The sequence below is a fragment of the Chanodichthys erythropterus genome, chromosome 7 (genome assembly GCF_024489055.1).
Source record: "Chanodichthys erythropterus isolate Z2021 chromosome 7, ASM2448905v1, whole genome shotgun sequence".
In the NCBI taxonomy this organism is placed as follows: Eukaryota; Metazoa; Chordata; class Actinopteri; order Cypriniformes; family Xenocyprididae; genus Chanodichthys; species Chanodichthys erythropterus.
The window spans coordinates 36,378,683-36,391,666 of record NC_090227.1 but is presented as its reverse complement, the minus strand read 5'-3'; the positions used below and the strand labels follow the sequence as shown (position 1 = coordinate 36,391,666).

General features: G+C 37.7%; 1 protein-coding gene across 6 annotated transcripts in view; it reads right to left on the bottom strand.

Moving 5' to 3' along the window:
* Window positions 1-12,984, bottom strand: part of bcar1 (BCAR1 scaffold protein, Cas family member) — a 103,713-nt gene that overhangs the window by 46,042 nt on the left and 44,687 nt on the right. Inside the window, exon 1 of one of the 6 annotated variants that reach the window (XM_067390415.1) lies at window positions 9,010-9,292. The exons of the other annotated variants lie outside the window; for them this stretch is intronic. Coding sequence (XP_067246516.1) covers window positions 9,010-9,021 — 12 coding nt within the window. The 5' untranslated portion in view covers window positions 9,022-9,292. Of the gene's footprint in view, window positions 1-9,009; window positions 9,293-12,984 lie in introns of those variants that run through there. 6 annotated transcript variants of the gene reach the window in all.

The following is a 12,984-nucleotide window of genomic DNA, read 5'->3' as shown; positions in this document are numbered from 1 at the left end:
GGGAGCGATTCACAGGGGTTTATATGTAAGGGCGAATCGATAACTTAGTGACTGTATGTTTTCTCATTTGTTGAAAATTCACACAGGAGAACACAAGCACATGAACATCTAGGCAACAGCAGGAGGATAAATGAAGGAAAATAACAGAGATGGTGATATTTGACTATTGATCAATGGCTCTATTAGCATCTTCACAGCCTAAGATAAATCATACCTTCCATCTCCATCAATTATAAAGTAAAACGGTAAAGCACTGTGCATTAAACAACAACAGAAGATTAGTTGGTTCCTCAAGGGTGTTTTCTAGTGTACATCTGCATTTATCAAGCAGTAATTGGAAGCTGGTTTGAAAATACTTGGAGCTATTCATCACTAAAAGCAGTTAAGCTATAACTCAAACTAAACTTCTAAAAAGTTGTGAGCAAAAATGACATTTCTTACTAAATTCTGTTTCGGCGACAAAAGAGCCCTGACTTTATGAGTCTTTCTGACTGATTCATTCAAAGAACCTACTCATAAGAGTCAATGATTCCTGAATCGAACTCCACACAGTATGTTGTCTATTTTTGTCTTTGTATTAGCAATTAGCACTGTAGTAACTTAAAGGGTTAGTTCACCCAAAAATGAAAATTCTGTCATTTATTACTTACCCTCATGCCGTTCCACACCCATAAACCTTTGTTAATCTTCGAAACACAAATTAAGATATTTTAGTTGAAATCCGATAGCTCCGTGAGGCCTGCATATGGAGCAATGACATTTCCTCTCTCAGGATCCATAAAGGTACTAAAAACATATTTAAATCGGTTCATGTGAGTACAGTGGTTCAATATTAATATTATAAAGCAACGAGAATATTTTTGGAGCGCCAAAAAACAAACAAAATAACTACTTATTTAGTGATGGCCGATTTCAAAACACTGCTTCATGAAGCATCGGAGCACAAACGAATCAGTGTATCGAATCTGCTGTTTGGAGCGCCAAAGTCACGCGATTTCAGCTGTTGGCAGTTTGACACGCGATCTGAATCATGATTCGATACACTGATTCATTTGTGCTCCGAATCTTCCTGAAGCAGTGTTTTGAAATCGGCCATCACTATATAAGTCGTTATTTCGTTTTTTAGGCGCACCAAAAATTTTCTCGTCACTTTATAATATTAATACTGTACTTAGAACTGTACTCTGTACACTGTACTCACATGAACCGATTTAAATATGTTTTTAGTACCTTTATGGATCTCGAGAGAGAGGAAGGCCTCACGGAGCCATCGGATTTCAACTAAAATATCTTAATTTGTGTTCCGAAGATTAACGAAGGTCTTACAGGTGTGGAACGGCATGAGGGTAAGTAATAAATGACAGAATTTTCATTTTTTGGGTGAACTAACCCTTTAAGGAGTGATGGCTTCTTAAAGGTGCACTGTGTAAATTTTAGGAGGATCTATTGACAGCAATATAATATCCACAACTATGTTTTCAGAGGTGTATAAAGACCTTACATAATGAACCATTAAGTTTTTATTACCTTAGAATGAGCCATTTCTATCTACATACACCACGGGTCCCCTTACATGTTAACTCGCCATTTTGCACCAGCATGTTTCTACAGCATCCTTAAACGGACAAACTGCTCTACAGAGCGTGCTTCATCACTATGTTGTTGTTCTTCTTCTTTGTTGGTGTTTTTAGAGGCAGCTTGCATTGTCACTACGTTGAAAATGCACAAAGTAGTAGTAGTAGTAGCAGCAGCAGGAGGATCTATTGACAGAAATGCAATGGCTCACAGTACTCAAACGAATCATTGAATCATTTATGAACAAACTGATTCACTAAAATGATTAGACTACCCAGTGCTACCCACGAAAAAGACATAAAAGACATATAAATCTGTATGTACAATGTAACAATGTACAATTTAACATTAAAGACATAACATTTCAAAACACTACAATGCAACTTTTTTGGAAAAAGCTTTTATTTTCACTGGAAAAGGCTTCATTCTTTTGACAACAGCTGAGTTATTGTCACGCTACTGTCGGCTAGTTGCTTGCCAACATTGTTATTTAAGCACTGTTTCAGGAAAAGTACTAAAGAGGCTTGTATAAGATAAGTGGATGACGAGTTTCGCTTCATTTCTCATTGGCGATCATCACCATGGAAATGTCCAGGTCAAACACTTTCCCTGTGGCTAGAGCAGACAGAGACTGATGCTAAACTTTATTATCTCTGGAGAAAGACTGAGAGAATGGATGAAAGAGATGGAGGAAGAGAATGGAGAAGAAAAGGAAGCTCGCCATCCAAAGCATGAAACGTTCATCTATTTGCATTTAAAAGGGTCATGAGTGCGAGAGCGTTGTGCAGGCCACGTGTTAAAAGGATTGTTCGCTCAAAAATGATCATTTACTCGCCTGTTTGACTTTCAAAAGTTAATTTTTGAAGAATAACCTGGTCACTCTTTTCAATGTAATGAAAATTAATGAGGACTGGGGTTGTGAAATTACTAAAAAGCACCATAAAAGTATCATACAAATGGAGTTTTATGGTGCTTTTGCATCCTGTTTAAAGCAGAACTTAAATTTTTAGGTGAACTATCCCTTTAATAATGGGGATAATAGTGACTGAGTGAGAAGAGGAAGAAATGTTTAGAATGAAAGAGAATTCCACAGGATGGAGGGGAGAGGAAAGAGGGAAGTGGACCTGTGAGAGAGGGAAGGAAGGAAGGGGCCGAGTGCTTCATTCAGACAGAGCCACTGAACAGGAGGTAATGTGGCAGCTGCTGAAGCGCGCTCTGTACAGACAGGTCAATGAGTGTGTGTGTTTGTATTGTTGTGGGGGGGTGGGGTCGAACAGCTTTTGTCTGGTGCCTCTGCATGACCCCATGGGACAAACACTAGTAAAGTTAGCAAGGTGGGGGCAGATAGTGTTTTTTTGTTTGTTATTGTGAGTGTGTGTGAGCTCATTAGCTTCAGGACACGGAGTACACAGTATACGAACACCTCTATGACACTCCTCAAAGACACAACACAGCTATAGATCATCTCATGAACATGTGTTGGTGTAAACTAGGAAATGCACAGTATATCCATAACTTTTGTCACAGTGTGTTATTGTTAACTAAAAATAATACAAATAATTTTTGGTGAAATGAAATGAAATGAAATGAAATGAAATGAAATGAAATGAAATGAAATGAAATGAAATGAAATGAAATGAAATGAAATAAAATAAAATAAAATAAAATAAAATAAAAAGAAATGTTGCCTGGGCTACTAACTTGAATAAGTTTAAGTTAAAATTCAATTTAAAATTAAATAATTAATGTGGTTCAGATAACATAATATTTTGGGTTTCTGTTGATTAAACCAATCGCCTTTATTGTATTAACTCAATTTTAATCAAAATTTTAAGGCAACCAGGTAACTTACTTTTTAAGTTGCTGTGCACCTGAGCGTTGATTTTTCAACTGAACTAAAAATCTACCCAGGGTTCACTTGAGTGAATGATCGACATTCAGGTACAGTCTGACATATTGAACAGGCTGTACTTTTGCCCCTCATGGCCTGGTTTTCGTTCACACCAAATTGATGATAAAGTCTCATCTGTCTCGGGTCTATTCTCATCACACATCCACCTCCTGAGCTCTGGGAGAAAATGTTCCCTACCTCATCAAAAGTTTTTATTGGTTTAAAAACAGATGGGTGCTGCAGACACAACAAGGCCATCTCTGTTTTGTCGTTCACATAAGACACCTGAGCCTGACCAAACAAGAACAAAAGCTAGACATTTTATCTGAAATGAGTAGCCAGAATATAGGATACACAACTCAGTACGAGGTTTCTAAATTTTCCCATCCATATAGCGTCTCAGTCTTGGGTGTTATTCTGCGGTCAGGTTGTTATTTTGAGGGGCTTACTTGTTGCATAAGTAGCAGTTTGGCAGGAGTAATTATAAGGCGGGTGAAGTTTAGAATGGTAAGCTGTTGTAGACACATTTTCAGACATATACATACACAAGGAGCAGACGCAGTTTTAGACAGTAGCGATAGTCATCAGAGATGTGACTCAGACGTATCAGCTGTGCCAGTCATGTATGACACATAGACATACACATGGAAAGAGGCTCACAAAGAAAAAGACCAACTAATAATGATTTTGTCATCATTTATTAACTTATATGCTGTTCTAAAAATAGTACAAATTCTGTCCACAGAAACTGGTGATGAACTATCCCTTTAAGACCATAATAAACAGTGTCCTTATCTCTTAAACAGATATCTTAGATGTATATGAACTGGATGAAGGTCTCTTCAAAAGATTAAAGCAAGCTGGAAGAACACAAGGCAAGTCGGACACAATCCTGCTCTATTTGCAGGAAGGGACCTGAAAATCACCACAAAAAGGAAGACAATAACAGAAGGTTGATGACAGAGACAAACAGTGGGCCAGTGGCCTGCTCTATTTTCACTATATAGGTGAGTTTACAACAGACAAGACCAGACTTGAGCATTAACAACAGGCCTGCAGAGGAAAAGAGCAAAGGCTGGGAGGCATATAATTAATCCTGTGTGTACAAACCTAAGCAAAAAACAGACAATAACAGATGATACAGTCACAGTTTACTACATAAATTTGGAGAAATATGGATTTGCATGTCTTAAATGTCCTCAGACGTAAAATAATTGATAAATTAAGCATGTTTGGAACACTTGATTATTTGTGTGTGTCTGTGTATATAACCAGTACTATATGGTTTATTTGAGAAATGTCATAAACACAAAAATATATAAACATTAAAAATACAATTTAATAATATGTATTATAACAATAAAATTATACAATAATTTCATATACACACACACAGTTCAGTTTGTGGTCAGCAAGATTTTTTATTTTTTGATATGTTTTGTTTGTAAAATACAGTAAAAAGTAATATTGTGAAATATGATGAGAATTTAAAATATAAAATTATATATTTGTAAATCTCATTTATTCCTGTGATGGATTTCTGCATCATTACTCCAGTCTTCAGTGTGACATGATCCTTAAGATATCAATCTAATGTGATGATTTGCTGCTCAAGAAACATTTTTTATTATTACGAATGTTGAAAACAGTTGTGCTGCTTAATATTTTTGTGGAAACCAAGATACTTTTCTTTCAGGATTCTATAATTAATAAAACATTCAAAAGAACAGCATTTTTTAAATATAAAAGCTTTTAAATATAAAGTTTTTAAATATAAAGCTTTTAAATAAAAGCTTTTAAATATAAAGTTTTTGTAATGTAATCGCTTGTTTTGTAGTTTTAAAAATAATCTTATGACTTTACTGTGACTTTTGATCAATTTAATGTAATGTTGTTGTATAAAAGTATTAATTTTCTTCCCCAAAAAAAACAAAAAAACATTTTTATTGACCACAAACATTTGAAATATATCTAAATATATATGAACAATGAACAATGAAAAAAAATAAATAAAAATAATTATATATATATATATAGATATATATAGATATATAGATAGATATATATAGATAGCTCTGTCAAAGTGTTTGTACATTCTCAATGCAAGACTAGACCCGTCCTTTCATTCCTGAAACATTCCACAGCCCACCTCAAAACACATAGTCACACTTCACCTTTTTCATTTCATGTCCTCAGTACAGTCAACACTCAGGCACACGTGCAGACACCACTGTTGAATGCTGCATTGCCTACTACAGACATACTCTGTGATTCACAGCCGGACAAAAATCACACAATCATATCCAGATCCTAAAAACACACTGCTCATCCCAGAAATACAACTACTCTCTAACATTCCCCACCCAATTCACTCGTGTAGACTGGAAAAAAACAAAGACACCTCTTCTCTGCCCCTCCTTTTCTGGCAGGGTAAAGTTGCAACACCCTCTTTCAAAAAACAGCTTCTTGTAGCTACAGGCTACGACTGAGTGTTGGTTTACTGCCAATGTTTTTCCACGGCAACACAATGCTGATGTGCTGATCTTTACGCCATGATTTACAGAGCTGGGACAGTCAAAAAGAGATAAACGTGAGTGTAACAAGGACACAGAATTTTCATAAGGACTGCAGCGTGTGCTATAAACACTTTTCCTCTTCACCCTGAGCGAAGGACTTTCATCACTGCACAAACATGTCCAGAATCCTGCCTATGCCAAACAATAAATCCAAAAATGACAGGCTTCAATGGAACACGATGATTCCTTTCCAGCTCTGAGCGTCACTGCGACCTCAAACAGTCATTCCGCAAGTTCAATAACAGTGACGAGGCCATAAACTCATGGAGGCCTGAGATACAAAGACAGGAAGAGGAGCTCTGGCATGGAATGTGTACGATTGCTCACGGAGTAAATCTATTGAAAAAATGATCATCTCACAATTGTATTGGAAACCCTTGTCTCTTTGTTGTCTCTTTGAAGAGTTCCAAGTCTTTGAAATTAGCTATTTTAAGTTATTTCTCATGTTTTGTTACTATGCTCAGGAGAGAAACACAGAATCATATTCACTTTAAACTCTGGCAGCTAAACAATATCTGCTGCCCATGTTCAATGAGATGACTGTCAGGGCTTTAGCAGGAAAGAAACAGGAAAGAAAAATCACAAATAATTCTCTTAAACTGTTTGGTTCAAAACATATTTAACAATCCTGAGCTGGTTCGTTGGTCTTAGATGGTCCCAGAGCCTGGTCAGGATGGTCTGTTGGCTGGTTTTAGGATATTTCCCACCTAAACACAAGCTTGGCCAGACTGGAAGACCAGCTTAAACCAGCTAATACCAGCTTAAACCATGTCAGACAAGCAAGCAAGTTGGTCTTTTTCAAAAGGGAGAGCAAATTACTTTTGTTGAGACTATAAAAGACCCCAAAAATGATTAAAACTGTGCTCAGATTTGGAAACTGGAATGAAGAGTTAGAGATTTCAGAATTACCATATTATTAAGCTTGGTAAAGCAATTGTATAGCTTTATACTGTATGACAGCAGTTGTATCAAAAGACATTTAGGAGAAACACCTAAGGAATTAAATGAAGCAGAGTCTCCTGAGATATGAAAAAGCAATGTCTGAGTAATCAGATTTTCCTTTGTGGAGATTTTATGACATGAAATTCATCACATTTTATCTAAAATGGTGCCATTCTCTTTTTACTCTAGCTATACAATTAAAGTGCAACTGGAAACCATTAACTAACCTAACTGACACTACAATGCTAATATTTGGTTGGTTACACAGGATATAACATGAATAATAGCCAAACGTCATGCCTCAAATCTTAGGAATGAAAGCACTTCTTCGTTTTGTTATTGATTTAAAGGTCACACCTGACAACCTGTTTTGCTCTGATCCCACCTTGGTTAAATGTCTATAAATGTTTTCCTGTAGCGCTTGGACCACAATTCGAAGGCATCGTATGTGTGATGTTACTAAAGGGGTTGAATTTGGTCTCAGATCAGCGCTTCTTCTATACAGCCTGATGCTGACATTCACGTCAAAGCCTCATTATGAGAATAATGAGGAGCAGGTCCTATCCGTCAGACCCCACAGGAGAGGGTGGGGGGTTCAGGCCAGCGGTGGGGAATTCCTCCCTCTCAAACTCAAGAGCCGGAGGGTGAGTCAGGGTTGAGTCAGAGAGGCAGTGCAGGGGGGAGATGGACTCAGGTTACTCAGCTGTCTTCTTAAAAAAGGGGTCTTTCTTTTATTTAAAGATCCCTAACATGACTCAACATTCTTAACTTAGCAACTGATTCAGCCGGGTTACCTCAACGCAAGAGTGATCTCAATAGCCCACTCACAAGAGTACGTAACTCCCTACCTTCATCACGGACCACCTCAGGAGGAACCGACATATACTGACTCTGGTTTCAAAAGAATATAAAACTGATAAATTTGCCTAGTCACACTTTAGATTAGGGTCCAATTCTCACTATTAACTAACTATAAACTATAACTTTTGCCTCAATAAACTCATAATTACTGCTAATTAATAGTTAGTAAGGTAATTGTTAAATTTAGGTATTGGGTAGGAATAAGGGATGTAGAATTGAGTCATGCAGAATAAGACATTAATATGTGCCTTATATGTACTAATAAACAGCCAATATCCTAGAAATATGCATGCTAATAAGCAACTAGTTAATAGTGAGAATTGGACCCTAAACTAAAGTGTTACAAAAAAAAAAATACTTAAAACACCAGTTATCATCTGTTTTCAATTCACACTCTGATATTCAGTGCACTAATAATTGACTGTAACCATTTCAAGGTCCATTTCTATGGCCGGGGAATATCCCAGCCTCTGCAGGGGGTGAATCCCAGCGTCCAGATTCCTCACAGACGGAAATACAGTACAGCCCAACTCTCACGTCCAAATACCAAAGCACTGTGTCATTCCCAACCCTTACAAGCTGAACGAGCGCCAATACTTTCAAACAATGGCAAGGAACGGATGCTTCGGCCCGTCACTTCACGCTGTTCTTCTCTCCCTCTCTTTTTTCTCTCTCTCCCTCCTTCTTTCCCCTGCTCCTTTCCATAAAACCTTAATCTTTCAGCTTTCTCCTGAGTCAGCAGAGAAGCTCACAGCGGCAGGGCTCCTTTTCCTTCCCTTCTTTCTCCCATTACGCCTGCTTTCTCACACTCTCTCCTAAGCTTTCAAAACTCACTGCTCCTCGAGAAAAGGCCATTTTTAAAATCCTCAGATAGTGCCGACATATTCTGATGGTCTCTGTGTGAAGTGTTACGGCAATTATTATTGCGTCTTTTTAAGCTGATAGTCTACTAGTTCTGAGCTGTTGCTCCTTAAAAATGATAAAATGTTAAATGAGACTAAAAGTTGAAGTAAAAAAAGAAAAGAAAAGTTAAATGTGTCTCTTGTTTTTCTTCTGTCCACTAAGACTACGCTTTCCCATTCACTCTATATATATTACCCGAGGGCATTTAGCATAACCAACTTAAAGCGTTCACACAACAATGAGAACAGCAAACACACTCACCAGATAATTCATTTTCAGCCCCGCTGTGTGAGTCTCTGGGACTCCAGACAGCACTTAACTGCCTGAGATTTGACCCCCGATGAAAACTCCCTCGGACCGTCCAGCTCTTTGTCAAATCTCTCTGCGTCTCCGACGGGCAGAAAGTCCGGGCAGCTCCTAACACATACTCCAATTCCGTGATGTCAGAGGGCAAGAATGAGACTGTCCCATATACTTCTCTGTCTTGAACTCACTCGCTCGCTCTCTCTGCGTCCGTTCTGTGCTCTTTCTCTCCCTCTCTCTCTGGCAAAAGGAGGAGGGAAGAATGCATAGGGTAACCTGACACCCTCCCAGTTCCTTCTCACTCCTGACATTCCCTCTCCCTTGCTGCTGATTGGCTAAGGACTCTGCTCTTATGTTAATGAGCTTACCCTCTTCCTCCCCCTGCCTGTGAGGAATGTTTAGTGAACCTCTCTGTAGACCTGAGAAAGACACAGACATTTGTTTTTTGTTTTTTGTCCATCTACTGTACCCCTGACACACAAACATACAGCTTTGTCTAGACCCTTTCCTTCAGCCTCAAACTTTCTGTCTTCCTTTGCTGCTGATTTTGTTGCTCGTCCTTTTGTTCTAGAAGTAAATCTCCTCACACAACCCTTCTTCTCTACTTCTTCTACTACAACAGGAGACAAAAAGCTAAACTTTATTGACATTTGCAGTGTTTTGAAACGTTTAACCTCTTATTTTCAGTATATATCTGACCTGAATTATTAAAGTACTATCGATTAAAAAAGGAAGGACTGGGTAAATAGGGATGGATAGACCTTTTATGGATCCTGAGGGGATATATTGTTATTTATTTAACATATTACTGAAGCAAAACTCTTTTTTGAAAAATCTATTTTCTATTTCCATTTAAAATTAAATTAATTTAGTCATTTATGCAGTACAAATTATTGGGAAAAGACACTTAAGCAAAAAAAATTTGACTATTTTTTCATTTAAAAAAAAGAATATTCTTTTTTTTTTTTGCAATAATGCAAAAAATGCAATAAAATAAAACAAATATTTTAATTAAATACTATAATAAAAATGAATTCAAAATAACCCTGATTGCGCATATATTTATTTAAAAATGAAACGACTTTAAATAATGACCGTTAGCTAAGTAAATAAACTAAGCTAATCCATTCCTGTCTGCTTTTGTGTTCACAATTCACCAGGAATTTCAAAGCATGACATCATTCTCCAATTCTCCCGTGAGGGAGTGACCAGGTCAGGGGGTCAAACTGGGATCCACATTTAAATCAATGCGGTAAATAGGCAAATGCTGCACATCCTAATGGACCGCCTTCTGCGATTTGCAAATAACAGATAGAAATCCCAGTCCTCAGATGAAAGAAAGGCATAAACTAAGTCACCATTCCTTCCTAAAAGGTGGAATGTATGAGAGGTGATAGAAGAGAGACGCACTGTCCTCAAACTGCCATGACATCGTCAGCTGGCGCTGAGGTCAGGAGAGAGGTCAGTAAGGTAGGAGAACCCTGCCTCACTGGAAACGCTCAAAACCTGCTCTATCCTGCCAGAGAATATTCTCTCAATTTGACCTGAAGCCAGTTTTGTAATATCACTTGTTGACATGATTTGATAGATGACCCTGTGGAGAAAATGTAGCAGAGGCTACCAATTCAATTTGGGATATGTGCTTAAAAATCCTAAGGCGTGTCTTTTTTGTGTTCGGCGGAAGAAAGAAGATTATACAAGTTTGGAATGACATGAGGATACGAGTAAATTATGATACATTTTTGGATTAACTACTCTTATGCTCACCCTTAAGGGCAGCAGCTAGGCAATGAGACATTTTTGTTATTGTCAAAATCAATACAGTGCACTTAAAATGTTCACTAGAATTATGCAGAATGCACTTTAAAATTCATAAAAGCAGCAAATGCTCACAATTTACTGGAAAAATATTGTAAATACACAAAAAGACAGCTGTTTTTTTTCTGTTTTTAAAAGGATAATTCACACAAAAAAAGAAAATTCTGTACTAATTTGCAAATGTAAATGGTGTTCCATGTCATTCCAAACTTGTATGACTTTCTTTCTTCTATGGAACACAAAAGGAAATATTTTGATTTTTTTTTTTTTTTTTGGCCCAACTAGTAAATGTCAATATTGGACTACATTAACTTTCATTGCAAATGTATGGGGAAAAAAAATATGGATAAGTTTTTGTTTTTTTTTTGGTCATACATTATTACATTTTCTTTAATGTCCATCATGTACACTACTGTACAAAAGTTTGTGGTCAGTAAAATTTTTAAATGTTTCTGAAAGAAGTCTCTTATGCTTACCAAGCATTTTTACCTAGTTCTGGCATTAAACTCTAGATGGTGCAGACTGATAGGTCCTTAACTCATTTGGTAGCAATTACATCATTATCTACTTAACACAGCTACTGTAATTGGTTGCTGTTGCATCAGCAGCCAATGAGCTGTGGCTCATCATTCAAACAAATACCGGTATTTGTTTGAATTTCTTCTTTCAGATGAACACAATCTGAGTTACATTAATAAATATCCTGACACATTTAAGCTTTATAATGGACCAACAAGTGTTAGCAATCTGCAGCGCGCTTTCAGAAACCCTCCACCTTCCCCAGCTCCACCTGTATAGATCTGCTTAATTCTTGTATGTTACATGTGCAGCAGCATGTCTTACATGCTCACAGAAATGTCTGTGAATGTATTGCAGTAGCAAGTACTTGCTCTGCAGCACCAGCAGCGTAGCAGATCTATTCTGCCAAGACCAAATACAGTAACATTGCCATATCCATTACAATCCCAATCTCTATTACCATACCAATCTCTCCGAAAGTTGTCATGACAGAAATTTATTTATTTTTTAAAATCTTACTGACCCCAAACTTTTGAGCGGTAGTGTATGTGCATTATCTTGCTTAAAAAAAAAAAACAATGAAAGACAAGCAAATACTTCATAATGGATCTGTAGTTTTTAACAAAGATGTGTTATACAGCAATGATATCAAACACTAGTGCTTTTATTGCCTGACACTGTTATCGTGTCACAGGTAATTGAGTCATCAGGGTCCCAATGTTTAGTGTATCAAAGCCCTTTTTAGTACCGAATTCATGCTTACGATATACTGAATCACATTTTAGAGAGGCAGAGTGTGAATTGAGACACAATCCCCCCCATACCTAAACGACTACAATCCCCTGAAGCCATGAATTACACTGCACAACTGGTGTCAAATAAGCAAGATTCTCCCTAATTGAAAGTGCCATGGAATTTAAAGCACTTATCTTCACGCAGTGGCAGTCTTCTCAAGCCACAAGGTGTCGTGTCTGGTCTCCATGACAATTGAGCAGCACTTCATCTTGCACTACGGGGTGTCTGCTACGCAAGATGGATTTCGATGGTTGAGACTACATTCTCTCCTTCTAACCTTTTCTGGGATGTTTGTTATTTATTCCCGTCAGCTAAGCCTGAGTGACATCAGAGCTGTCACTGAAATTAGCAAGTGTGCATGGATTTTGTCACCATAGAGATTAGGCTATCACATCAGACATCATTTCAATTAGCGCCCCACCCCCTCTTGCTCTTCAGCTAATAAGCCCCCTCCGTCAGCGCCCACTAATCACAATCCATATCGGAAAGAGGCGGGTGTTGGGCGACGCTCGTCTGGAGGTGAGAGGTCTAAATGCCTGTCACAAAGCACTATAGAGGTGAAAACGAGACAATCTTTGCTGTGTGTAACAGACCGCTGCACCCATTTGTGAAAAGATTGAAATCGTTCTATATAATATATTCATTGACTAGAATATATGTGACGTCTTCCGTACTTTAGCCTCTGCTGGAGAGTATTATGGCTCAGTGAGTGTGGAACAGTAGGTCCATTGTGTCCGAGCAGCCCGGTCTCGGTTTGGTCAGGCTGTCACACCTACACACAATGTTGTTCAACTGGCAGTG